Source organism: Drosophila willistoni, assembly GCF_018902025.1.
Source record: "Drosophila willistoni isolate 14030-0811.24 chromosome XR unlocalized genomic scaffold, UCI_dwil_1.1 Seg144, whole genome shotgun sequence".
Taxonomy (NCBI): domain Eukaryota; kingdom Metazoa; phylum Arthropoda; class Insecta; order Diptera; family Drosophilidae; genus Drosophila; species Drosophila willistoni.
In genome coordinates this window covers 877,320-902,118 of record NW_025814057.1, presented here as the reverse complement: position 1 = coordinate 902,118, position 24,799 = coordinate 877,320, and the positions used below count along the sequence as shown (strand labels likewise).

At 39.7% G+C, this 24,799-nt stretch overlaps 3 protein-coding genes across 4 annotated transcripts in view; 1 reads left to right on the top strand and 2 right to left on the bottom strand.

The window, feature by feature from the left end:
* LOC6638890 overlaps positions 1-24,799 on the bottom strand; it is a 103,577-nt gene that overhangs the window by 26,515 nt on the left and 52,263 nt on the right. Inside the window, exons 3-5 of the mRNA XM_002062508.4 lie at positions 18,790-18,839; positions 7,393-7,539; positions 5,432-7,286 (exon numbers count right to left, since the gene is read on the bottom strand). Coding sequence (XP_002062544.3) covers positions 5,432-7,283 — 1,852 coding nt within the window. The 5' untranslated portion in view covers positions 7,284-7,286; positions 7,393-7,539; positions 18,790-18,839. The remainder of the gene's footprint in view (positions 1-5,431; positions 7,287-7,392; positions 7,540-18,789; positions 18,840-24,799) is intronic.
* LOC6638889 (carboxypeptidase N subunit 2) overlaps positions 1-24,799 on the top strand; it is an 82,011-nt gene that overhangs the window by 37,507 nt on the left and 19,705 nt on the right. The window lies entirely within an intron of this gene.
* Positions 14,126-14,659, bottom strand: LOC6638891. Its single transcript, XM_002062509.2, has one exon. It carries the CDS (start codon positions 14,657-14,659, stop codon positions 14,294-14,296), a length of 366 nt encoding a protein of 121 aa, XP_002062545.1. The 3' UTR covers positions 14,126-14,293.

Sequence of the window (24,799 nt, the reverse complement as noted above, 5' to 3'; positions counted from 1 at the left end):
CGAAGGTCCATCAATCAGGAAATCATTTCCCAGTTGACAGACAAATTTGTCAAACAGCTTTCACAAATTTGGTAAGATGTCTTAAAGGCCGGAAAGCACAGGTTTCGGATTCCATTAAGTATATGTACATGTATATGTACCTATGTTTATTTTTGATAAGAACGAGTCGAGCAAGCCGGTTTGATATGGACATTGGTCATGAAGCTGAAGTATCTTCACAGAGTTCATTACTTTGCTTTTAATGATGCACATAGAAGTAGTTCGGGTTTATAGTTTACTTCATTTTTAGTCCCTAAAGTAGGCAATGAAATTATCTAGGTTTAGCCGATAAAAGAATTCAAATAGACGAGAATAACTGAACTTATCCTGCGTCATCTTTAATTTTTTTTAACTCAACAAACTTATTGCCAGGTACTTGGACAAATATTCTTGTTACTTGCATTCTTACTTCAGTAGCTGAATAATGCTAAGTTCAATTTAGTTTTTTCATTCTTTAGCTATCACCGATTATTTGAATGCTTAGTTGAATGTCTTGAACGCAACATAATATTGTTTGCTTGTTGCTGCAGTTGCTGCTTTTTCTCCCTCCTCAACCTTCGTTCTCTTTATGCAAAATGTGCATCAGGCATTTGTATGCATTAGCTAGCAAAACGAACATTTTATGGCAGTAAGCAGAACTTGAAACAGCAGCAGAAAAGGGGGTTGAGATAAAAGGAGGGGGGTGAATCGGTAATGGCTTTAACACAAATACCCATGTCCACACATTCTTGCATAGAATTGCACTTAAATGCAGAAAATGGAGAATGCATGGGAGAACGAAGAGACACAGAAAACCTAAAAATTGTGGCCAGACAGAGATAGAGAGATAGAGAGAGAACAAGAGCCAGAACAGCAGCCCATGTCGGAGTCACAACTATATAGCCAGAGACAAAGCCCGTGCCAGAGCCCGAAGGACGCTTACGGGGAAAATCCAAAGTACGTCATGAAAATCAGGAAACAGGATATATTAAGTTTGAGGAATGGTTGCTGGACACACTCAGAGTAAAAGAGAACGAGAACGAGAATGAGAACGACAGCGATTCATGAGACGGGGGAAGAGTGAAGAGGCATATATATGCAAATGTTGTCGCAGCAATTGGACAAACTATCCGCAGGCAGTAGGCAACAACAGCAGCAACAATAAAACAGGCGCAGCAGCAATAGCCATAAAAACTGCCCCTTGGCCTGTATCCTGCGACAGTTTTTATTACCCCACACACATAAAATAAGTAGCAGTAGCAGCAGCAGCAGCAGCAGCAACAGCAACAAAACTTTTGCATGCGCTTTTTTCTCAAGAATTTTCTGCGCTTTTCCTTCAATTGGCTGCCACATTTTCTATTAGTGTAAATATGCAAAGTACATGAAGACATGAGGCTTTACTTCCTTTCCCTGTTTCCTTCTTAGAGTGGAAATGAAACATTGGTGCGGCTGCTATTGGCAATTTAAATTACAACAATTGTGAGCCATTTAAAAAATGAACCACAAATTTTTTATTCACACTTATTCAACATTTAATGCAGGCATCTATCGCATTAAAACAAATGAGAGACATTTAAAATGAAGTGGAATTGAGGGCCACAGCCTGTAAAATTAACAGCGAATTGTTGCATAAATTCGAATTATTTTTAATTTTTCAATGTAAAGTAAAACGAGGGAAATTTTCTTCAAACATCATCATATTATTCCAGAACTTTAAAATGAAATATTGGCTAACAAAATCATATTTAGTTGCTGTAATTATGTCTATTATTTATAATAATATTGGACAGTGTTTAAATTCAATGAAACAATTTTTCTTTCTTTACTATCGTGCATTGCTGTATATCTTTGCACATCGCCGACTTTGATATATCAAGCATTAAGTGAAAGTTTGTATGATATTTTTATTTTTTATTTATACATTACCATAAAAGTTTCTAAATAGGTTTTATGAAAATTTTTGGATCGATAGATTTGAATAGCAAACATTAGTGCTCCAAATTTGATTGCGATAGTGTGAATTTTGCCTTCAAAGTCAAGGTGATCATTTGTATAGACAGTAAATATTTGTAGACACCTATATATATGTAAATTTACTTTAGGGTGTCGGAAACGCTTCCATTTGCTTGTTATGTACATTTTGTCGACAAAGTCAAAGTGGGAGTCGAAGTCGGAGCCCGGAGCCAGACCAAACCGAACCCATATTTTATTGTCCGTTCCCCTTTTCTTTATTTTTTCGCTTTCAGAAAATTTCAATTTACAGTTTTCATTCAAATAAGCTGCTTCAGCCGAACCGCCAAGACCATGCTGGAACTACATTTGTGCTTATCAAAGACAAATATGAAATATTAATAATACTCAGGAGCGGCTGAACAGACACCAAAATGACGGGCGGGGGAGGAGGAGTGGGTGGTGGTAGCCCATTAAATATGATGGCAAATGGCGAATTCGTGGCACAGAAAAATGCAAATTTCTCTTACTGACTCTATCACTTTAATGCCTTTCACTGAGATTTTTCGGGGGAGGCCCCTAAAATGCAACACGTGCGCTATAAATCATCACGGATGGCGGTTGGCAGCCTGGTGAGTTTGTTCGTTCATTTGTTCGATGGTGGGTTACTAGATGGTTAGATGGTTTTTTTAGGTGGGGGCGTGCGTGATAGCACGCAAACTTCCAATTTCACAAAAAATCAAATCAAAAATAGTTTTCGCAAAAGTTCCAAGTGTTAGTTAAACTCATTCCTTTTTGCCTTGGTCCAAAGAAGGCGACAAACAATGCAACAAATTGCAGACAATGACTGCCAAAGGCACTGAAAACGCCAACGCATGGTGGAGGAGGAACTTTTTGTAATTGTCTGGGTAGTCGGTCGAGTCGGCGTGAGAGGGATTGATTGGGAGGAGAAAGACACGTGGGCTGTGACTGTGTCACCTTTATTTGCCAGTCCAAAAGCGAAGATGGAGCTAAAACCTTGCGGTTGACTGGCTGGCTGGCTGGCTGGCTGCTTGGTGGCTTGGTGGCTTGGCACGTTGCCGTTAATAGACAGTCATAAGCCATAGTCATTGCAATTGTGGTTGGCCGGTAAAAGAAAAGCGCCGGTTACATGGCGGACTGAATGGCATTGGTCGCATGCCGCCCTTATTGTATGTAAAACACAAGACAACAAAACATTTAAAGGACTTGTGACAATCCTACAATTGTAGGTAACAACTCTAAGTATATTTGTATTTATATATATTTCTGATCAATATTGTTTGTTTGAGCAACTACTTTCTTTTATGAAGGTCATCTTACGTTTGAAACAATCGATTTTCGTTTATGTTGTACAGTGTAATTGCCTTGGTGCGAAGAGTTTTGAAACATACTTCAACAAACGTACGGCCAATAATCGTAAGTTCTTGCCTTGGTTCGCACCGCTACAACACCCTTTGGCTACACTCACTTAACCACCCACTCGTACAGTATTTGCCTCAAGAGGCAGTCAAAATTTAATTGAAAGAAAAGTTGAGTTTTGTGTCGACTGTTAATTTGCCTTGAATGAAGTCGAACACATGTGCCACGCCTCCGCACTAGCACCCAAACTGGCATTCGAACTAAAACTTATTGCCTTCCCCCCCTCTTTGCTGGTCCCTCACTACTTTCAGCTAGTAAGTATACAGATGAAAGAACTAACATATCGTAGTTTGGCTTACACACACTATCGCCTGTAGGTTTGCAGCATTTTGCGGGTGCAAATGTCACGTTGACTTTAGCCTGGTTGTCGATTGTCGTTGTCGTTGTCGTTGCCGTTGTTTGCCGCGAAGCTACGTGCCTTGGCATATATATGTATATGTATATATGCATACATACATATGTATATACGAATATGTGTGTGAGTATTGAGTGGGTTGGGTGGGGGACTGTGTCAAAGGGTCTGACTATGGGTCTAGCCTGTCGTCGGAAGCTTGATTATACTGTAAACCCCATGAATTTGCAGTAGCGTTCAGCAGGTGCGCAATGTCACTTGCATTCAAATGTCACAATTTCAATTGCCATAGGGCGATAGAACCGACGCTTGAGAGATTTGGAGTGGGGAGAGGTGAAAAGTGGCTGCCCAACAATTTCATGCTTGTTAGGAAATTTGTATAATGCATAAAGAGAGATGTGGGCAAAACTCATTCTGCAGTAGCAACAGACCGTGCTGATGAGCAATTAACAAACAATTCCACACAGTTTTTAGACGGAAAAATAAACAGACCAGAGTGTCTGTCTCCCTGTTGTCCTCTTCTCTGTGCGTGTGCGTGTGCGTGTGTGTGTGTTTCAGTTTAAATTATTTGTATGTTAAGCGAATTCTTAATGCTCTAAATCACTCAACTAAAATTGAATTCCTAACCTTAACAATCTAAAAAGATCTTAAGCAAAAAATAGGGCAAAGTGATCAAATGACATAAATTTTAGTTAATACAGTACAGGGTAGCAATGTCATTGGCTTTGTTCGTTCATTTCTGGGCCGAAAACTGCACTTCACTTGGACAGATAAAAAAGTGCTTGCATTTGCATTCTTTGCTCATAATTAAAAGCTAACAAAATGGCAAATTGCCGTCGACGACAATGACAGCGACAGCGGCGACAACTTTGTCGTCGTTGCCGCTCTTTCATGTCATACGCCTACGCGAATTGCAGGCCAAGAGCAGGGACAACATCAGACAAGCAGAGACGAGACAAGCTGGATAAGCTGGGACAACCAGGGCCAGGGACTTTGTTTTATCAAGTTTCTCTTTTTTTCCCCCTATTTACCCGTTGCGATGACATGCGGTAATGTGGCGACGGCAATGGCTATGGCGATGGCGTCTGCTGTTGCTGTTTCTGCTGCTGCTGCACAATCTCTATTCACCACTGCTGACAATAATAACTTGCAAGCCGTGGACGTTGGCAAAATTTCAGCATTTTGACTAATATTGCTGGTGCTTAGGAACAAAATATTTTCTGACTTCTTCTTTTCTAATTGTTTATTTTCCCTCGAAAAATATTACAAATTGCAATTTCGTTGCGGTTTACCAGTTTTGCAGGACCGAAACGGATTCGAGAAACTTAAAATAGATGTTGTTACGGGAAACGAAATTTGTTTCGGTCATACTTTCTTTTCATTTCCATTTCATCCATAATTTGGTCAAAGTTATCTAATAATAATAATTAACACTGTTTGGTTGAAAGATAATTAAAAAAATTAACTTTTGAGTAAATATAATGTGTTAAGCAATTTGAATAATAGAAGAATTTAAAACTTAATTGGTCTTTATAAATAAAAGGGTCGGCCTACATTTGTTTTTGTTTAAAAAGTTCCTTGAATTTGCATTTTGGAAGCCATACTGAAGCTATTTGTAACTACTCTTACTAATAAAAAGTATTAGTTAAAAAAGTAACAATAAATGCTTACCAGACGACGTTAGCAATTGTGTTGCTGCTGCTATCGTGTTCGGTGCTATGATTTTGTCCTCGACCATAAATTGCACTTTTTTGCGCGAATTTGATGTGGATGCTGAGGATGTTGGTGTCGATGTGTTGCTGTATAGGCTAGTGGGCGTGGCAGTTGGCGTTGGTATATAGAATTGTGATTTACCCGACGGCGTCAGCAATGGTGTTGCTGCTGTTGAAGAAGCTGTGGCTATATCAATGTCAAGCTGCTCCACTGTAATAAGAGTTGCAATAGTTGCACTGGCGATAGTGGCTCCAACTCCAGGCAGGTCCAATGTTGCTGGACGCTTCAGAATGGACTTGATGGAAGGCGAGGTGGGCGTGACAGTAAGCACTGTAAAAGACGAACTGTCATTTTCATTGTCATTGTCATTGTCATTATCCTTGTCCTTGTCATTATCCATGTCATTGTCTGAAGCAGCTACCAGTAGGGGAGTGGCTTGGCCAGCTAGAGGAGTAAAATTTTCAATTGGCTCATCTGATTTTTTATTGCGTGGCGGACGTCTTGGCGTGACTGCTGCTGGCGCTGCTGGTGTGGCAGCAATCATAATTTGCTCATAGCTCTCACTGGAATCAGCTAGATCACTATTCAGGTTATCACTGCCGAGGCTTATCCTTTGCCCGGCAATGGCTGCCACATTGTTGCCATAGAATTGCCTCTCTTGGAGCTGCTGCTGTTGTTGTTGTTGTTGTTGTTTCGGTTGCTTCTGCTGCTGTTGATCTTCGTCTTCGATTAACTGTGCATCAGCCACATCGAAATCATCATGATTATTGGAGTTTTTCATCTTTCTGTCGACTGAGATCAGTTCATAAGGATTGACATTACACCGCAATATGGAACGGCGATTATTATTTCTGGCATTCTTGCTATTGTTGCTGTTTGTAACGAAACCGCTTGATTGCAGCAACAATTCATTGTCCTCTGTGAGCCAACAATCTGCCGGTTCTGGCTTAGCCTTGGCCATTGTCAGCGGCAGCGGCAGCGGCGGTAATTGCGCTCGTGTTCTCGAACGTCCGCGTTGAGTTCCTTCCCCAGCGTTGTCGCGGCTACGTGACTTCCCATTGCCAATGCCCTCTTTAGTGGACTCACTTTTGGCCGCTGGCTCTGGTGACAGCAGTCGCGTGCGTCGCATCAGGTCATAGGGATCCTTCTGCGGATCCAAAATCGAGGGACGTGACTTCTTCGTTGAGCTCACCACTCGCATGGTGGCCGCCATGGAGCGACTGCTGCTACTGCAAGTGGCAGCTGTTAGTCTCAGTGTGCCACCAGCTAGCATACCTCCGACGCCTAAACCTCCGCCAATAGTGGCCAGGGGCAATCGCGAACCTTTGCACTTCTTGCATATGCTCGCCTTCTTCACATCACGTTTCGTTCCACTCAAATACTCAGCGCACGAACAGATCACAACTGCCAGGCCCGGCTCTGTCGTCTCCGGTGGAAAAATGGCTGCCGCATGTGGCTGCTGCTGCTGATGCTGATGATGATGATGATGATATCCATAGCCAGAGGGACGCAACGGTATGCCACGAACTGTGCCATAGATCCAGGGCTCAGCATATTTCATGGAACGCGACAAGGCGCCGGGCAGAAACTCATACCCGGGCGGTGGCAATTGGCAATAGGCGGCTGTCAAATGGGGATGAGGATGGAGCAGACGATGCTGTTGTTGCTGCATCCCGCTGGCAGTGGCTAAAGTAACGTTCTGTGAATTTTGTCCGCTGTTGTTTTCGTTGTCGTTGTTGGTGCTGTTGTTGTTGCTGCTGCTAAGAGTTTTGAGCCGCTGACTCCAGGACTTTTTTGATTTGTCATACATGAGCTGAAAATAGAGATATGTGGGACGGAAAAAAGTGGGGTGAGAAAATGACACCAGAGAAAGGTAAATACGCTGAGCGAATGGAAACTTTTGTGTGATCTAGACTCACCTTTTAGTAGTGGCTGTTGCGCACATAATCCCCCAATTTAAATTAATAGCTTTGGTGCTCCTTTTTTGTGCTTTCACTCCCCTTTCCTTGCTTCTCTGCCTTTTTCACTCTCTCGCTCTCGCTGAGGGTCATCAACTGTTGCTGTGCCTTGAAAAAAGAAGAAAAAAAAGGAAAGAGATAAAGCAGAAAATTATTAAAGCGCAACGTCCAGCGGGAAATCCGTTTAGAAAAGTTTTATTATTGAAAAAGTTTAAAATGCGATTATGTGTGTATGTGTATGTGTATGTGTATGTGTGAAAGAGAAAAGGGTGGCTGAATCGGAGGGAATAGACACGAAAGCACTGTCAGTTCAAGGGCGTAGATCTGCATGATACTTGAAATAGTGAGGTCCTTTTCGGCATTAAAACTCAAACTGAGCTCTCCCTATGGCAAGTTTATATTCAAGGTTACGCCCATGCGGATGGTTGGTTGGTTGAAGGTTTCAAAGGGAGCAGCTGTCCTAATATTTGAGTGATTTAATGAGAAGCTCTTTGGCTACTCAGCTACTTAGTGTTGACAAATGGCTTAGATTAACAAAAATTGGCCCAAAAAAGTATAAAGAATAAAAGGAAAAAAGTTTCGTTATCTATATACATAGATATCTATTTAAACGGTTCTTAGGATATATTGTCTATTCAAATTTTGGTTGGCTTTGGTTTGCTTTCCTCCGTCTTACTACTCCATTTTCCATCTATGGGACAATTAATTGCAATTTTTATTGCTGTTGTCATCCAATCAACGTTAAAAACTCAATTTGCGATTTAATAGACAGAAAATAAATGACATACAAATCCTAAGCAATTGTCCCCCCTTGCTTGTGTAGATGGCAAATCAAATAAACCAGTCAAAAGAATATAAACCACATTCGCATTGCCTGCTTGGGGAAAGTTCTATTCAGGCTGCTTTCCCCAGCCACCAATCTCCTACTCTCTTCCGTTTGGCCGTTTGACCATTTGCTCTCTTTTGGTCGCCGATGCCAACGAACAGCATTTGGCAACTTTGTTTTCATTTCGCGAGTGAATTTTCTTTTCTTTCTATGACCACTTTTCACCATCAACAAAATCTTACGCTCGTATTTGTGTGTGTGTGTGTGTGAGTATTGCAGCCTCAAGTTGTTAGTTGTTGTGTTGGCTGTTTTTGTTCTTGTTGCTCTCTTGGCCATTACAAGGCTTCCTGCTGGCCCGCTTGACATTGCGGATATTAATCAAAATGCGAAGCGGAGCTTGGTTTTCATCTCCCACGCGGCTAGTCCAGAGTGTCGAGTCCAAGTCGAGTCGAGTCGAGTCGAGTCGAGTCTAGTCCAGTACAGTTCAGTTGGAGTTGGCTTAGCTTAGTTAGCGCCATTGTTGCTGCTGCTGCTGCTGCTGTTGTTGTTGTTCTTTTTCTTAAGGTGCTTTTTGGCCCAAACACGTCCCGGCGCGTTGAAAAATGTTGATAAATGTTGACAATTTTTCCGGCAACCACTCGTGATAAATCTAATTTTTCTCTTACTCGCCTCTTCGCATTGCCTCTGCGTTGTTCCTTTTGTTAGCTTGCTGCATTGTTGTTGCAAGTGTTTTCTGTTGTTGTTGTTGTTGCTGTTACCGCTGCCAGTTGGCAGTTGTTGTGACTGTTGCTCTTGCAGTTTTGATTACACACAGCTCTTGTCCTTGTTCTTGTTGTTGCCATTTGGCTATTGTTGTTGCTGTTGTCGTTGTTGTGTGTAGGTGTGAAGTAAAATTAAAAACGTGTCATTTTTTTCTTTATCGCCCGTTGCAATGCTGCCATGACCCACTGCCATGAGCGCCATCAGCACGAACAACACCAACACCAACACATTAACAAGTTCAACTATATTTTGAGTGAAATTTCATCCACTTTGTTTGTTGTTAACTTGAATGAATGATGATGAGACCGGCTGACTGAATAACTAGCTACCTATAGAGTAAATGGAATCCATTTTTTTTTTTTTGTATCTTTGTGCATGGATTTATGTTAATTTCCATTACGAGTCAGTTGAGTACCAAGAGACAAAAAAGTGAAAGTCGGTGACTTTGTCCCATTTGTCTTTAATAAATATACCATTAATTAACTATAATCTCTAGAATTAAGCTCTATGATTGTCTTTTACTTTGCCTTTTCTCTTTCAACTGCTTTTGGTTTTTGTTTTTTCATACTTTTTTTCTTTTCATCATAATTTTTCACGCTCAATTTGGCTTGCAAGTTGGTGCACAAAGCATTTTTCCCCCTTTTGGCCAGCGACCTAGGTTTTTTTTGTGCCGCATTTGCGCCAAATGCAATTTGTCATTATAAATTTACGTCAGTTTAAGCAAAGGCAAACGCAAAGTTGCAAAACGAACGAAAAACGTAAAAGAGAGAGAGAGAGTCAGAGAAAGATAGAAGCGGTAAGCAATGGATGGACGAATGGATGAGGGGGAAAAAGTTCTTTAGCATTTTTCAATATATATATGCCAACTTGACTCGGACGTAGAAAAGTTTTAAGAACTTTATTCTCCGTCTCCCTTTACTGTCTTGGGTAACAACAACCACGGCGGCAGCAACATTGAGTAACAACTGCAACTTGTCCACAGATTGATGGTCATATAAAAAAGTAGTTAACGCCAGTTCGAAGCAACGATACGAACAGCTAATTAAGTGGCATGAGGTTAAAGTTTAATATAAATTTAAGTAATCATTTGCCAATTCACCAATCCAAATGAAATTGAAACATTTAAAATGCAATTAGGGTGCATCGAAAGGGTAAAACAGAGAAAAGAGAGAGAGAGAGAGAGAGAGAGAAATATTACAGCAGCAGCAACTATAGTTGGATCATACCATAAGCGGCTTACGGAAAGGTAATGAGCTGCTGCCTCAGACAGTTCGCATGAAAAGAACTCGGCCAACTCTGAGAGGTAACTAAAGACGCATCAAGTATACGCTCAGTTGTACAATAGCTCTCTGCAAAATTAACAATTTCATTTAGCTGCATCCCTCCCATTGCTCGCTTCGTCTCTATTCTCTGTATATATGTATGTATGTATGTCTATTAATTTATTCAACTAAAGAAAAATTGGCCAAGTAATGAGGTAGTGAAAGAGAAAAAGAGAGCGAGAGCAACAGACTGATGGCGAGCTCAGAGGGAAACATAATCACCGCTTTAGAGCGGAAAATTTACGCGCTGCCAATGCCTGGTTAAGCTAAGTTTAAGCTGGCTAAAACCAGCGACAAAATGAAAAACATAGAGGAAAAGGGAGACAGTCTTTTTGTGTCAGTGAGTGAAATGCTAGAGAATCTCTCTTTTAAACTTAAATTAGTCGATTGGTTTTCGTCAGTTTTCTCTTGGTGTAGTTGTGCTTAGGCAGTTGCTCAAGAGAAGCGTCCTAGTGGAAACTGTTGGCAGCAGCTGCTTTAAGTCTTCTGGCTAAAGGCGATGTGTGAGTGCGCAATTTTGATGCCAACTTTGCTAGTGTTGGGTGATGGCTGCTCCTCCTGGCGGTTACCAAGCTCAAAACGAAGATGAAGTGGCGGAGCTGTCTGCCAGTCAGTCAGTCAGTCAGTCGTTTGCTCCATCTCTCTCTCTCTCTCTTTCTCTCACGCACATACTCTATTTATATTGAATTTAATTTATTGAAAACCTAATGAGTTTTTTGATAAGTTCATATGAAACTAGCATCTGGCACCTCGTTAAATTCCCATCAATTGCAAGTTGTAAGCCACAAAACGTAATGGGTAAGAGTCAACAGATTTATGCTCAGACAAATTAATTTATGCTATGTAAAAGTAAATTGCATAAGGCAAAAGACAAGGATTTATAGCATGAAGCGGCGGCACGAACAGTAGAAGCATCAGCAGCATAAGTAGATGCAACTTTCTCGGTGTCCTTAAAGTAATTTACTAAAACGCACACACACACACACACTCAGACGCTTACACACATGCATATTGCAAACAACAAGAACGAGGACTTACTAATTGAATTTGTTACTTTGTGAAATGTGAAATGTTAACAACTTTTGCGGGCGCTGCGAGGTTTCCTTACGTTTATGGGGGATGGAGATGAGGCAGACTGATAAATTCGGTGGGTGTTGGTCTTGGTGGTTAGGCTTTAAACTTTTCCTAGCCGCATGCATTAAAGTGCAATGACAGTTGCAGTTGCAGTGGCAGCAATTAACCAGACTCAGACTGGGCTGCTCCTGCTTGAGGTGGCAACTTTGCTAAACTAATTAAAATGCATATTCTCTTAGTCTCTTTTCTATCCACCCACCCTGTGTCATACTCTGCTTACGTTAAGCATAAATGTAAAAACTTTCGCTAGTAACAAGCAACAATGCAACATCCCCTACAATATGGTTTAGGTACAAGCCAAAAGGGGGAATGAGAAAAAAATGGACGGGATCTAGGCAACCAGGCCACACGTTCAGACAGACATGTTGATGACAGTTTTGCCAAGGTAGAAAATAGCAAAAAGACAGAGACAGAGGTAGAGCTGGAGGTAGACCCAGAGCCAGGTAAAGGGACAGACAGCAATTTGTATAACACGCTGGCCAGTCCTGGCCTATCCTGTCACCTGTGTACCTATCCCTAACTCTAGACCAGCCTTTGGTTCAAGAAAAACTTTTTTAAACTCATTAGACCAGCCGCTTGGCCAAGCAACCAGGCAACTTCCTTAACCAAACAAGCAGCAACAACAATAGCAGAGATAGGGACCTGGGACAGGGGTAAGTTTTGAAAGAAAACACAGTGAGGTGACTGAGAAAGAAGCGACGCAGAAAGGTCAGTATAATGGTTGGGGTTGGGCAAAAGAACAGCACGAGGACAACAACAAACAAAAGCCCAAGATAAACAGGCAACTTCTTATGCAGGCCTGGCTTACTGTCGCTTTTCATGCGGCTAAACATGCCCCGAGATGCTGCAGTTGAAATTTTATTTATTGCATTAACTTGAAACCATCTTAGTTTGGCTGGGTTCGGTGGTGGTCCTCCATCTGGTGCTGGTGCTGGTGGTGGTGGTAATGGTCGGCGGTAATAGACCAAGTGGGTTTAAATGTTGGAACCAAGGGTGAGTTCTTCAGGTCTGTCTAATAATAAACATAATGAAAATGATGTTCATAATGCAGCAACACACTAATCAACTCTGCGCATTTGTTCATTTCTTGGCCTTTCTTTTGCTGCTTTTGTTGAGAGAAACAAGTTAGGCAATAAGTTTATGGGGTAATAGAGACAGATGCATACAGCATAAGGACAACCAATCTGTCTCAAACAAAATCTGTCTGACTTATATATGTATGATAAGAAAAACTTAGCTTATTCATTTATTCACAACTTGTTACATGACTGTATGATCCATTCAATCCCGAAAGAAGTTTCCAAATTTGTTCACATGACCTTCAAAAACAACTCATTCAAATCGAATGTTCTTTAATACATTTTGTTCGAATTGCAAGAAAGATTAAGTGTAATTGTCAATTCATTGAATTTTCTTGAAGTGGTTTGTTCCTGACATGACATCAACATTTCTTCTTCAACTTTCTATGTAGACATAAACAAAACGTACACACATATATTTGATGCATATATCATAATTGAGATTACAGGAAGTTTGAACGATTAAGCCACATGTGGGATGCAGTTGGTTGCATAAATAAATATAAATTTTGTAGAAATTAACATACGGCCTTTGTTGTGGAGAAAGTCTCTCCGTCACAGTCCCCACCTACCCCACGCCGTGTAGGCAGGCAGGCAGTCAGGCAGGCAGTCAGCTTGGCATGGCAAGAAAATTGATTGTGTGGAAAATTTTATGTTTATGTCATTTCTCATAGCATACTTTTGAGAGAGTTTTGCAAATTGCATTGCATATACAGGATAATTGCAAGCATATGTAAAACAGCAAATAGCAACAGCTGTGTGTGTTTGTATGTTTGTGTGTGTGTGTGGCATTTTAATTGTTAACACTTTGTGTGTGGGCATGGAGAAGATTCTTGTTTGACTGCCACAATCATTTCCATAATAAAAATTGACTTACTGGCCACATTATGCGCGCCATTTATTCATTATATACATAAAAATATTCTTTATAATTTATATATATTTACAATATATTGCCTTTTTTGATTGAGCAGTGTGGTGGCAGTCTGCTGACAAGGGTGGTTTGGTTGGAGTTGGGCAGGGGCGGGATGAAGGTAATTATTGATATTATTTAAGTGAAAATAAAAATAATTATGTTCGGTGTTAACTTGAGCGTAAAATACTTTGTGAATGCTATATGCAATTAAATGATGCTTATGATCTTATTTTTGTTCATATTATTATTACCTAAAACATGGTACTTTCTATACCATTTCAATTTACAAACCACATGGCAGGGATAACTTAGCACTAAAGCTACTCGGATATGAACTTGTCTTTGCGTGCTAACCAGGAATAGATGTTTGCGAAATACAGAAAACACTTTAATTCGGTACAAGTTATTTTCTGTGGGAGTTGAAATTTTATTTAGTTTAATTTTAATTCGCATCGTCTGCCTGTGATTGTGAGTTATAGGCGACACATGTCAAAATGTGGCCAAAACTCAATTAGTTGCCGCAAATTGTCTTAGTTAAAGGCCGGTCACATTGAGGTCAGAGCTGGGTTGGTTTGTGGTTTCGGATATATATCAATAGTGCCAGTTTGGAGATTAAATTTATATTTTTTCATTTTAAGCTAACAATAAATGGATAATTAAACTAGTGTATGGTTAAACAAAATAAATTTATGATTAGGTTTGTGTGCCCGCCTCTTTTCTGAACTAAGGTTCTCCATCACATTGTCTATGCTCATAGTCATGGACTTGAATGGCGCCTTTGGTTTACGGTTCCATCTGCTCCTTTTTTCCCTCGTTCTTTCCGTTATAGTTCGGTGCTCTCCATGTGGGGATTCGCGTTTTTAATACCCAGACTTTGGAGCTTACGCAAACGATGGATCTGACGTTTCAGCTTGTGCTTAAAGACAATCTGATTGTTCACCGTCTTTAGCTCATCGATATTGCAGCCTTTCAGATTGCTGACAGTCTTGGCCAAAAGCGTTTCGGTGATGAAGTACTTGGCTTTAGATAAACGCATATACTCCACGTTTCGACGAGACAGTTGTTCACGCAACAAATACAAATGATAGCCCACACTGGGAAATCGTTGGCTGGTCGATGATAACGATGAGGAGGAACGAATGCCACTGGATTGTTGCTCCTGGTTAACAAGTCTTTGATAGTTCGACATTATGCTTTAGTTTTCTGATGTTCTTCTCTCTAAGGTCACTTGACGTTTGATGGTTTGCCTCATCCTACCGGACCTTTTTATACATATTTCTTTTCTAATACAGGTAGGATTGAGTCCTTTTTTGTCTCTTTTTGGCGCCACCCTCTCTACCTGGGCAGCTACCTGACCAACTAGTGGTGCCCAACTGCCCTTTTGACTTGTTAAGAGTGTGTCTTTCTGTATCATAAAAAACAATTCATTCTTAATCTGCTTGCCCTAGTAATAAAGTTTTCATATTTTGCAAACACTTTCATTCTTAATCCGTTCACTAATCCACCTAATCCGAAGAGCGAAAAAATAGTCAATAGTTGGTCCTATAAAAAGATTAAGTGACATTACACAACGTATTTTCCCAAGCAGCTGAAACACTGGAACCTTCTAAAGAATATATTCACCATGCTCGATCCTGTCTAGAAAAGGGTAAACTGCGGGGGGGGGATTAAGCCCATCTGCTGTTCAGCATTTTCATTAATGATCTGCGCATCAACTGAACCGCAGCGAAGCGTAACGTATACCGATTGCAAATAATGTCATCTGCTAGAGTAATTACCTTTTCCACAAAGGCTCGATTAATTTGTATCAGTACAGAGTTCTAAAATATCAGGGAATTGAGAGAATATTTGCTTAGGGCTAACTATAGGGAAATAGTTTTGAATAGTATCTATTCAAGTCATTTTTATGAAAATTGCAAATATGTTATTTTACATAAACAATCATGTCGATTTCTTTAACAAATAGATGAAAAGTTTTTGCAATTTTTTTTTTTTTTTTTTTTGCCTGTTCAAGTTGAAGAAAAATAAAAGTTATTCCAAGGCACAAAAGAAATTGAAAGTGATAGACCTTTGGCAGAGAATTATGGCAAACTTTTTACGCCCGACTTTTTTGCGCGACGAACTTTGCCAAGTTGAATGTTGAAATAAGCAATTTTCATCGCCTTCTCTGCCTGTGTCTCACAGACACAGTCACATACACACACACACACACTCACACAGTCTCAAGCTGTATTCTTTCTAGGCGAAAAAAAAAAGATTGAAAAGTAATTGCATTCAAGAGCTTGTAGTTAAAAATTTATAGCTATAGTGCCATAGAATCTCAGTAAAAGGCAAGGAAAGGCAAAGCAACTGTAAAAAAAAAATGATGATGATGATGCCGCCATTGCCGGCTTTCCCGCTGTTGACGCTGCTGACGTTGATTCTCGGGAACCCGGGGAATCGTGTTTGGGGAAATATTGAAAATGTAATTCCAACGGCTGTTGTCTGTCCAGGAGAGTTGAGTTGGCGGTAATTGCAAACATTTTTTCGTAGTTTCATTCAAATAAAAGTAAGTTGAAATTGAAATGAAATCATATTGCCTCATTCCATTCCTTATTCCGCTTTTTCCTGTAGCTCATCTGGCGCTTTGTAACCAACAGACAATTATGGCCAAGCAATTAATTTGCTACGACTACTCCTCCTAGGGTAATTAACTTGGCCGAGATGCAGATGCCATTGCCAATGCTAAAGTAAAGCGCCACCAACTCAATAACAAATTTTGCCTCTTCTATATTTTTTTGTCTGTTTGTTGTTGTACTATGTACATATGAATGTGGTGTATATGTAGTATTATTATTGTTACAAATTGTGGAAATGTTGTTGGCAATGATGTTGCTCATTTGGCACTTTACATTTTCCACATTCACACACAAAAAGAGTGAGGGAGAGAAAGAGGTAAACGATACATGTATAATAAAATTTTCATTAATTGCTTTCAACATAAGGTGATTACAAAAGGGAGTGGAAAAGTAGATGAAATAACTGTATAATCCTGACCAATTCCCTTAGATTTTCATGTACAAATGCAAATGCATATCATGCCAAAAATTTCATTGAATTTCATTGGTTGTTCTGTGTTACATCAAACTACAGAAGTTTCGTTTAATGCAACTAGCACACCATTAGATAGTATATATTCTACTTTTGATGTTGATTTCATTGGGAAATGAAAGCACAGAACATCTACGGGGAAATTTGGCTTACTCATTTCGACTGCGCTTCTTTGGTATCGGCTATTTCCATTTTTTCAAAAAAATATTTGTAGAGAGTAGATTGTAATAAAATTGAAATATTAAGCAGTTAACAGTTAAAGGGTTAAACACAACACTCTGTAAAATTCAAAACTGAACTGGATTAAAGAAGACTTAAAAATGGAGGCAAAAATAAAAGTATTAATTACTGCCATTTCTGATTACGGGTAATTGATAACTATTAATAAAATGTTCACCTAACTCATGTGATATGATAATAATACGTTTTCAATGGATTTTCAATATTCAATATTCAATTTTGATTATTTAGCAGCGACTTGGTGTTGGCATTCATGTTAGTCGCCAATCAAATTGTTGGGACACACATTTATCACTCCATCAAAACGCTATAAATTACAAAATTTGATATGCTTGCAGTTTGTATGAAAGGGTGGAGGTTGTAGGTGTGTGTGTATGTGTGATGACGGTGGGCCTTTATGATTTGAGAGCTGACAATGCTGGCAAAGATTTGGCATTAATTAGAATGTGAGAATGGGGATAATGTTGTGTGTAAATTAAATCAAATGGCAATTAAGGCGCCATTTGCACTTTAAAATGCAATGACAAAAATATGCACCAACTGGTGAAAATTGAGAAAGGGATAGCGATAACAAGGAAAAGAGAAAGGGAAAGCAATGCTGTGGCCAATTAATTAAGGCAAACCTCAGCAGCGAAGCGACAATGCTGAAAAGTATGCAACACACGAACCGCAAAGGCAATGAAATATTGCAATCAGCAAAAGAATGAAATGCCACTAAATGCACACACAGACACACACACACACACACACACACACAGAGAATGAATGAGAGAACACATAAGAACTCAAAGGAAGAGTGGTTGGTTCGGTGGGTGCATTGTGGGTGTTGCCGCCCGTTTGCCAAAATTAGTTTCTGTGTCAAAAGTTTGAAATGAGCAAGCTCTCTTGGTTGGTTGGCTGGAGCTGAAGCTGAAGCTAGAGCTGGAGCCAAGTAAAAACTAGCAAACGCCACACAGAAAAACTCATGGTCGTGGCGAAAGAGAGCAGCAGCAGTAGCAGTCAAAAACAGAGAGTGGACGAGCAGGGCAGGGCGAGGCGGCTACGGCTGCGGCGCCTGAGCCGAGAAGGCGAGGACAAAGTTTGCTCAACGCTGATGTAGTTAAGAATTGGCAGCAAATGCTGCTTAATTTCAAAAGAAACTTTACGTATTTGTCATGCGGCGCACATTCATTGCGGTGTTCATTTGAGCGCTTATTCAAACAGGCCAAGAAGAACGTCTACAGAGCAGAACGAAACGGAATGAAACCGAACCGAAGTTGCTTTTGGTCATCTTTATCTTCATCTCCATCTTTCAATTTTTAATAATTCATCAGTGATGGAAGATGAAGAGACACACACACAGACACACTGATAGTGGGGTGAAGAAGCGAATGACATCATTTTCCCGTTGCTAATTTGTGGTGACCTAGCCAAATATGGTTTCGTTTCGTTTGCTTTGATTCTTCTTTGGTTTAACGACACACAGACACACAGACACACTCACACACACACACACATACACACACACACACATACACACCACAAACAAACTTCATTTCCTTTTGCCCATTGCCATTTGACTCTTGCAGTTTGATCGTTTTCGTTTCCGTTTCAATGACGCTTTGATTGGCCTTGCGGTATTGTGGTAGCTGACCGAAAATTGAGGTTTATTTTAACTGAAGCATTAATTATTACATGCTCAAGAACAGCACCAACCGCAGCTTAAGTTTACTTAGCTTAAACTCAAATTCAACTGAATGAATTATGACAAGAAGCCAAATTTGATCAATTTTCTGAATCATCTCGCTTAAATGATGAATTACAATTGAAAATACTGCAAGAAGCGTACTATGGATGTGTTTTTCTATTAAAATTAAAGTTTTAGGCTGGGATCTATATATGAGCAACCTAGATGCTAATACTTAACTATTTGTGAAATTGAATTGAAAATAGAATATCGTCCGAATATGGCCATAAACTATAAATTTGCTGTAATTCAATTTCGCTTACCTGTTAGCGTTTAAAATTGTTCCTTGTCTTGCGATTCCGCTTCGTTTCCTCTGGAAATGGGAGAAAAAAAAAAGAAATGTTAATGATTATTGTAAAAAATTGTCGATCTAGTACTTCATTAAATTATTATACAGAGGAGTATATGTATATATATGTATTTCCATACATATGTATTTGTTTATTTTATGCTACGTGTAATATCCGAATGTTATTTGTGCACGCCATTTGTAAACGTTGAAATATTTTATTGAAATTGTTTTTCACTTCATTGTTTTATTAACGCCCGCATAAAGTCAGAGAATGGGTAAAGAGAAGAAAGGTAGGTAAGGCATTACAATAATTTTATTTTGGTAAAAATAAAATCAGAGTAACAGATGGAATGAGAAAAAAAGGGAGAGATCCGCGAGGGAGTGCAAAAAAGCATTTCCGGGACCCAAATGCTAAAATGCGAAATGCATTCGTGTGTGAAAATGATTTGGAAAATTGGTGCTGAATTGTGTGTGTGTGTGTATGTGCAGAGACAATCAAAAGGCATTTTCAATAAACGTAATAATGATGATGGCGGAAAACAAAGCATAACAAGGCAAAGTGAAATTTTGACAGCTTTTAATTGTGCAGCGAGGCGGGAAATCTTTGCATTTGAGTCGAATGAGAAGTACTTGGAAGTACTCGTATTTATTTAACTTTTGCCAGCATATAAATGTAAGGCAATTACTTATCAAACACATCGCATCACGTCAGGGTCAGTTGCGGTTTTTGATAAGCAGCAGCGAACAGTCAAGGCTCGCCCCATCTGCTCCAGAGCAGACTGGGGTAGTGCAGTCGCCAGTTTTAACGCCTCAGCGAGCAAAGGCGAAATTGCGTTTTTGCCTTGGGGCTGCCGCAATTAACGCGGCATAATTTCAACTTGCAACGTGTAGAGGCTCTTAGTTGTAGTAGCATGGGAACGCGGGAGGGGGCGGTTGGGAGGCGGGATGGGCGTGCGAATCATCATTAATAGACCAAAGTGAGAGTTTTCTGGCCGCTGATGCTGATGATGATGCTGCCACTTCCCTAATGGCAAAATGAGTGCGCAGTTTAGCAGCGAAAGAGTCATCAGCAGCAACACCAGCAGCAACCCAAGGCCTGTCAGCTATTTATAACACTTTTCTCACACACGATAATGACGATGGTTAAGGAGAAGGTGCTGGCTGGAAGAAGGGTGAAGGCATCGTCTGTCAGCGATCACATGACTTGCCTAAACTTAATTAAAACAAAATTAAAATTGCAATTTTATCTTTTTGATGCCATGCAAATCTCTACTCAACTCATCTCATCTCCATCTCCAGCTCCAGCTCATCTCTTCGTTTTCCTTGTTTCTCGATTTCTGGCCACGTCTTTGTGCAATTGCACTAAAAAGTTAACGAAGCATAAATCTTCTTTCTATATCTGATAAGCTACAATCAAATGCAATCAAACTAAAACCCAACCGAATCGAAGGCTTGAAAGAAAAAACTACCAAAGAGCAGCCGCCGCCATTGCCATCGTTGCTAATGTCGATTCTAGTGAAATGTGTTTCCCCATTTGGGCTTAGAAGCAAATCAACTCAAGTGAAATGAGCTGGAAATGAAATGGAAATGGAAATGAAGGGAAAGGCTATGTGGTGGCAAAGCAAAGGCCAGATATTCAGCCATCCAACCAGCCAGCAAGCAAATGTTTTGCTTAGCAGCTGTGACTAAAGACAAATCAAAAGCTAAAAACTGAATATAACCAAATAGCAGACAGCAAGAACCTAATCAAAAACCCAAAGCCGAAAACCAATTCAATCCGAAATAAAAAGCTTGAGGAAAGCTCAAATCGTTATTTTGTCAAGTTTAGAATTTTACAAATCATTCAGCTGAAACTAAAAAGAAAAGCGAAAGTTGATGATCATAGAAAACAAAATGCCAGAAGACAGATTCAAATTGTACATTCTAGATTATATTTTGGGACATCACGAGTTGCGATGCAAATTTTAAGAATTGTCATTAAGTGTTTAGACCTTCTAAGAATGGAGAACACTTAATACCAAGCTCACGAAAGAAGACTTAAGTATAATAATAAGTGTTAAATTTTCTATATAATAGCAACATTTGTATATACATACGCATGTATGTTGTGGGTGTAGTAATGTCGAATTCTTATGGAGTAAATCAGTTCAAGTCTCGAATTTTCAACTCAATCATCTCTCGTCTGGCTAACATCCTGACACTAGCTAAAAGCCAACTAAAACCAAAAAAAAAGGAAGAAAAAAATTAGCTGAAGCCTGTAAAAGAAGCGTTGAAAAGCCAGCGAATTGTGACGCGGACGTTGAAGTTACAGTTGAGGAAGTTAGAGAGACGCTGTATACGACGACGACGAATGTTCCTCCTCTACTACTTTCCGACCCGTTGGCAATTCAAGTGTAACGAAAACGTTTTACGCTGCACTCGATTCGTGCAATAGGGCCGGGTACCTATCCAAATCGCCCCCCATCCGCCTCCTTCACGTCAAACTTCAACCTCATGCTCTCAGCAATTGCTTATTGGCATCGACGACAGGCGGCAATGGTAGCAGCAGCGACACCGCAGAAAATTGAACATGGGCTGATGATTTTTTTTTTGATACACCTTCAAAAATATTGGCAAGGCGGGTATAAATGAACTTAGAATTGAAAGTCAAATTGAAACTTAAACTATGAAACTTTTGGGCTAATCAGGATCGTACTTATGTGTAAAATCAATCTTTTAATCTATTTGCTAGAGTATCACTGAGTCGAGGTTCTTATTGTATGAGCACATTTTTCTCTGTTTGATTTGTCAGTTTTTCCTTTTTTATTTCTTGTTGTTGTGCAAGCGAAAAACACAACTTGCCGAATTTCTGCTGTTTGCTTAACATTGTTCGATATTTGGTTCAGCGGTTTGCCCTGCCCTCGGTGTGTCTCAGCCACTCCGCCCCCCTCTCTTCCCATCTACCATCGCGTTCTCTGTCTTCATCTCTTTTCGTTCGTCGCGTTCATCTTTTGGCTTCTGTTCATTTCTTGACTTGGATGTTTATCTTCAATGATTTGCGATTTTCCGGCAATTTACGCAAAAATATGTGACGAAATTTCAGTTCTTCTTGTCTCTACTTCTGTCTGTCTGTATTTGTGTGTGTGTGTGTGTGTGTGTGTGTGTTCTGAGCTGCAACAATTTCGGTTTTTATTTTAAAATGTCTATCGACCCGCTCAACATCTACTTCCCTCTCTCCAGCATCTGTCTTTATGCGTTCCGCGCGTGATGTCAGCCCCAAAAATTTACTGAGGAAATTAGCGTACAAAAATGTTGATGGCAAATATTTGCGTACCAACAGCAACAGAAGCAGCAGCAGCAGCAACAAAAACAAAAGCAGCAACATTGGCCACATCGGCAACATCATCCCACGCTTTTCAATTTGCTTTACGAATTTTGTAGATTGGCTTTGCCATTTGCCTGCAGTTAATTGAATTTGAAAGGTGAAAGGCATTAAAGAGTGGTGAGTGGTTGGGAGGGAGTGGGGTAAGGTGGGGGCAGATGCAAAGCCGAAAAGCAGAAGAGAGTGGCCCGAGATAACAATAAAGTATTTCACTGCCTGATTTATAGACACAAATAGCCCAGTCAGTCAGTCAGCCAGTCAGTCAGACAGCCAATCGAAAGGGCTGAGATTTTTCACGAAAAATTTCCACGAAACAAAGTGAAATGAAATGTACAGAAAAGAGAGAGAGGGAGAGAGAGCGAGAAAATAAACCCTTTCACAAAACACTATGTGTATATACGGATCAATTGATTACGTTTCGAATGCAATGCTCAGATATATGTATTTATATTTCGAGAGAGAGATATTTCGTAAACTTTAAGCTTATTAGCGAAAAAATAAGTAGCCTCAAACGGAGTGAAAGGAGTATCCTTTATCTGTTATCTACGTCTGATCGAACAAGCGGCTGTTGACTAAAACAAAAAAAAAACAAATCTTTAAAATATTATTGAAAAATGGGAAATTGTACAGCATAGTGTAATAAACTCTCACAAAAAAACAATTCTATATGATTGTAATAATATTCGCATATAAAATAAATTCATGCTTCATCTTCTGTTTCACCATCTAAGTCTTACTGTGTTGCTCTGTGTCTTTTGTTTACTCTTTCTTTTTTTTTTTTTCTTGGCATAAGACAAAGTCGAAAATTTTGTGTAAATATGCAAATTCATATATAAATTTTATAAAATAAGAAAATTAATTACTAAAAACAACAAATGGTGATATGGCAACAACTCTCCCAACAGCAACTCCCTCAGTATCAACATCATCTTCATCTTCATCATTGTCTGCATCAGCATCATCGTCATTGTGTGCTACATTGTCAAAAGCGACTTGATGATTGTCTCATTTATAACGATCATGTGATGATTTGATAATTAAAAGCAAACATTAAGCGAAAGAGAAAACCCGATGAAACATGAAAGTAATGAATGCCACAAAAAGTACATACACACATACATCAATATACAAAGATTTAAAATACAACTTATAAACGGCTGCAATGTTGCTTATATGTTGCTGGTACTCCCAATTCAATTTCTTACCTATAATCTGACTGACCAATAGAGAGAGGCTCATGCCGCTGTTTCTTGGCCGTGGCTAATAACAACATTCGGGTTCGGGGAATACAAGGAACCAGATTTTGTTGCGTTGACAAGGTTTTGCAGTTGATGAACTCGATTGCGGATTGCTGCTGCTGCTGCTGCTGTAGCTGCCGGCCAACGCATTTTTCATTAACACCGCGAGCGGAAAGTCGACCAACCGCTTGGTACATCTCTCATTGTAGGTAAGCGTATCTCAATATCTGTTGGATACGCAAGCAACCGCAAGCTCAAACCAGACCTTGTGCCAGTTTTATGCGGTTGCCTACAAGAATATGACGACAATGACAACGGCAACGGCAACGACAACTACGACTGGCAAATTGATTAACGCAGCGGGTTTTGGGCAAGTTTTCGATGCCAAGTTTTGGGCGTTCATTGCCTCGTGCCGTGCGGGATCTGACAATGTGGAGAGAGGGCGGTACGGCAGATACGGGCAGTAGTCATTTCTGCGAAACTGCATTAAAAGCTGACGCTGTCCAGCAACATTAACAACATTCAAATTTTTCGGTTTGCCTATTAACCGAGTTCAAGTTTGAGTATCTCAATTTCTCAATCTTTCAAATTGTTTCTGGCATCGGCGTCGGCGACTGTCAAATAAATTAATTATAAAAATTACCAAAAATAGAAACTCAGTCTTTAAGAAAGACAGAGAGATGCATCACCAGCAGCTCGACGGGCGGTGGTGGGGCTTATAAAGTACTATAAGTTACGACTTAATGATAAACTGGTTTCGATTGCCAAAATCAGTGAAATTTCAATTTAATTAAAAAAGAACAAAATTATTAAACTGTAAAACAATCGAGCATCTCATCTGATTTTGCATCCATATATTAAGGACTTTTTTGAAAACAAACTGCTTACCGGTATTTACCAAGAATTAAATTAATCTTAATATTATTCCCACAAACATCTATCTATATAAAGAAATAACTCATTTGACTTCAATGTCGGTTTCCGCGCAAAAAGATCAAGATGAGAGAGAAACAAACAAACAGAAGGGAAGAAGTTAAACTACTTCTATGAATCCAAATTCACTTCAAAAGCAATATAAACTTACGATAAATGTTTATGACCGCGTAAATGCTATTTGGCTACCGATTTTTCCTGGTCACAGCCACTTAAAGACGCAAATCCTCAAACAAAAAATTTAACGAGCCAGAGCCGGAGCCAAAGCCAAAGCTGAGGGTATTTAAAAGTAACCGAAACAGCGACTAGAGTTCATGAACCCACGAAAATGAAATGAGAAAAAAGAATAAAATTCTCACACACAGAGAGAAGTCGACGGCATCAATTACATGGAGATGGCGATGAAGATGGCCACGGCTACTTAGTGGACTGGTCGGCTTAACTTTTAA

What these genes read in the sequence shown, in the direction of transcription:
- LOC6638891 (XM_002062509.2), bottom strand. Translation starts at nt 14,659, where the DNA reads ATGTCGAACTATCAAAGACTTGTTAACCAGGAGCAACAATCCAGTGGC.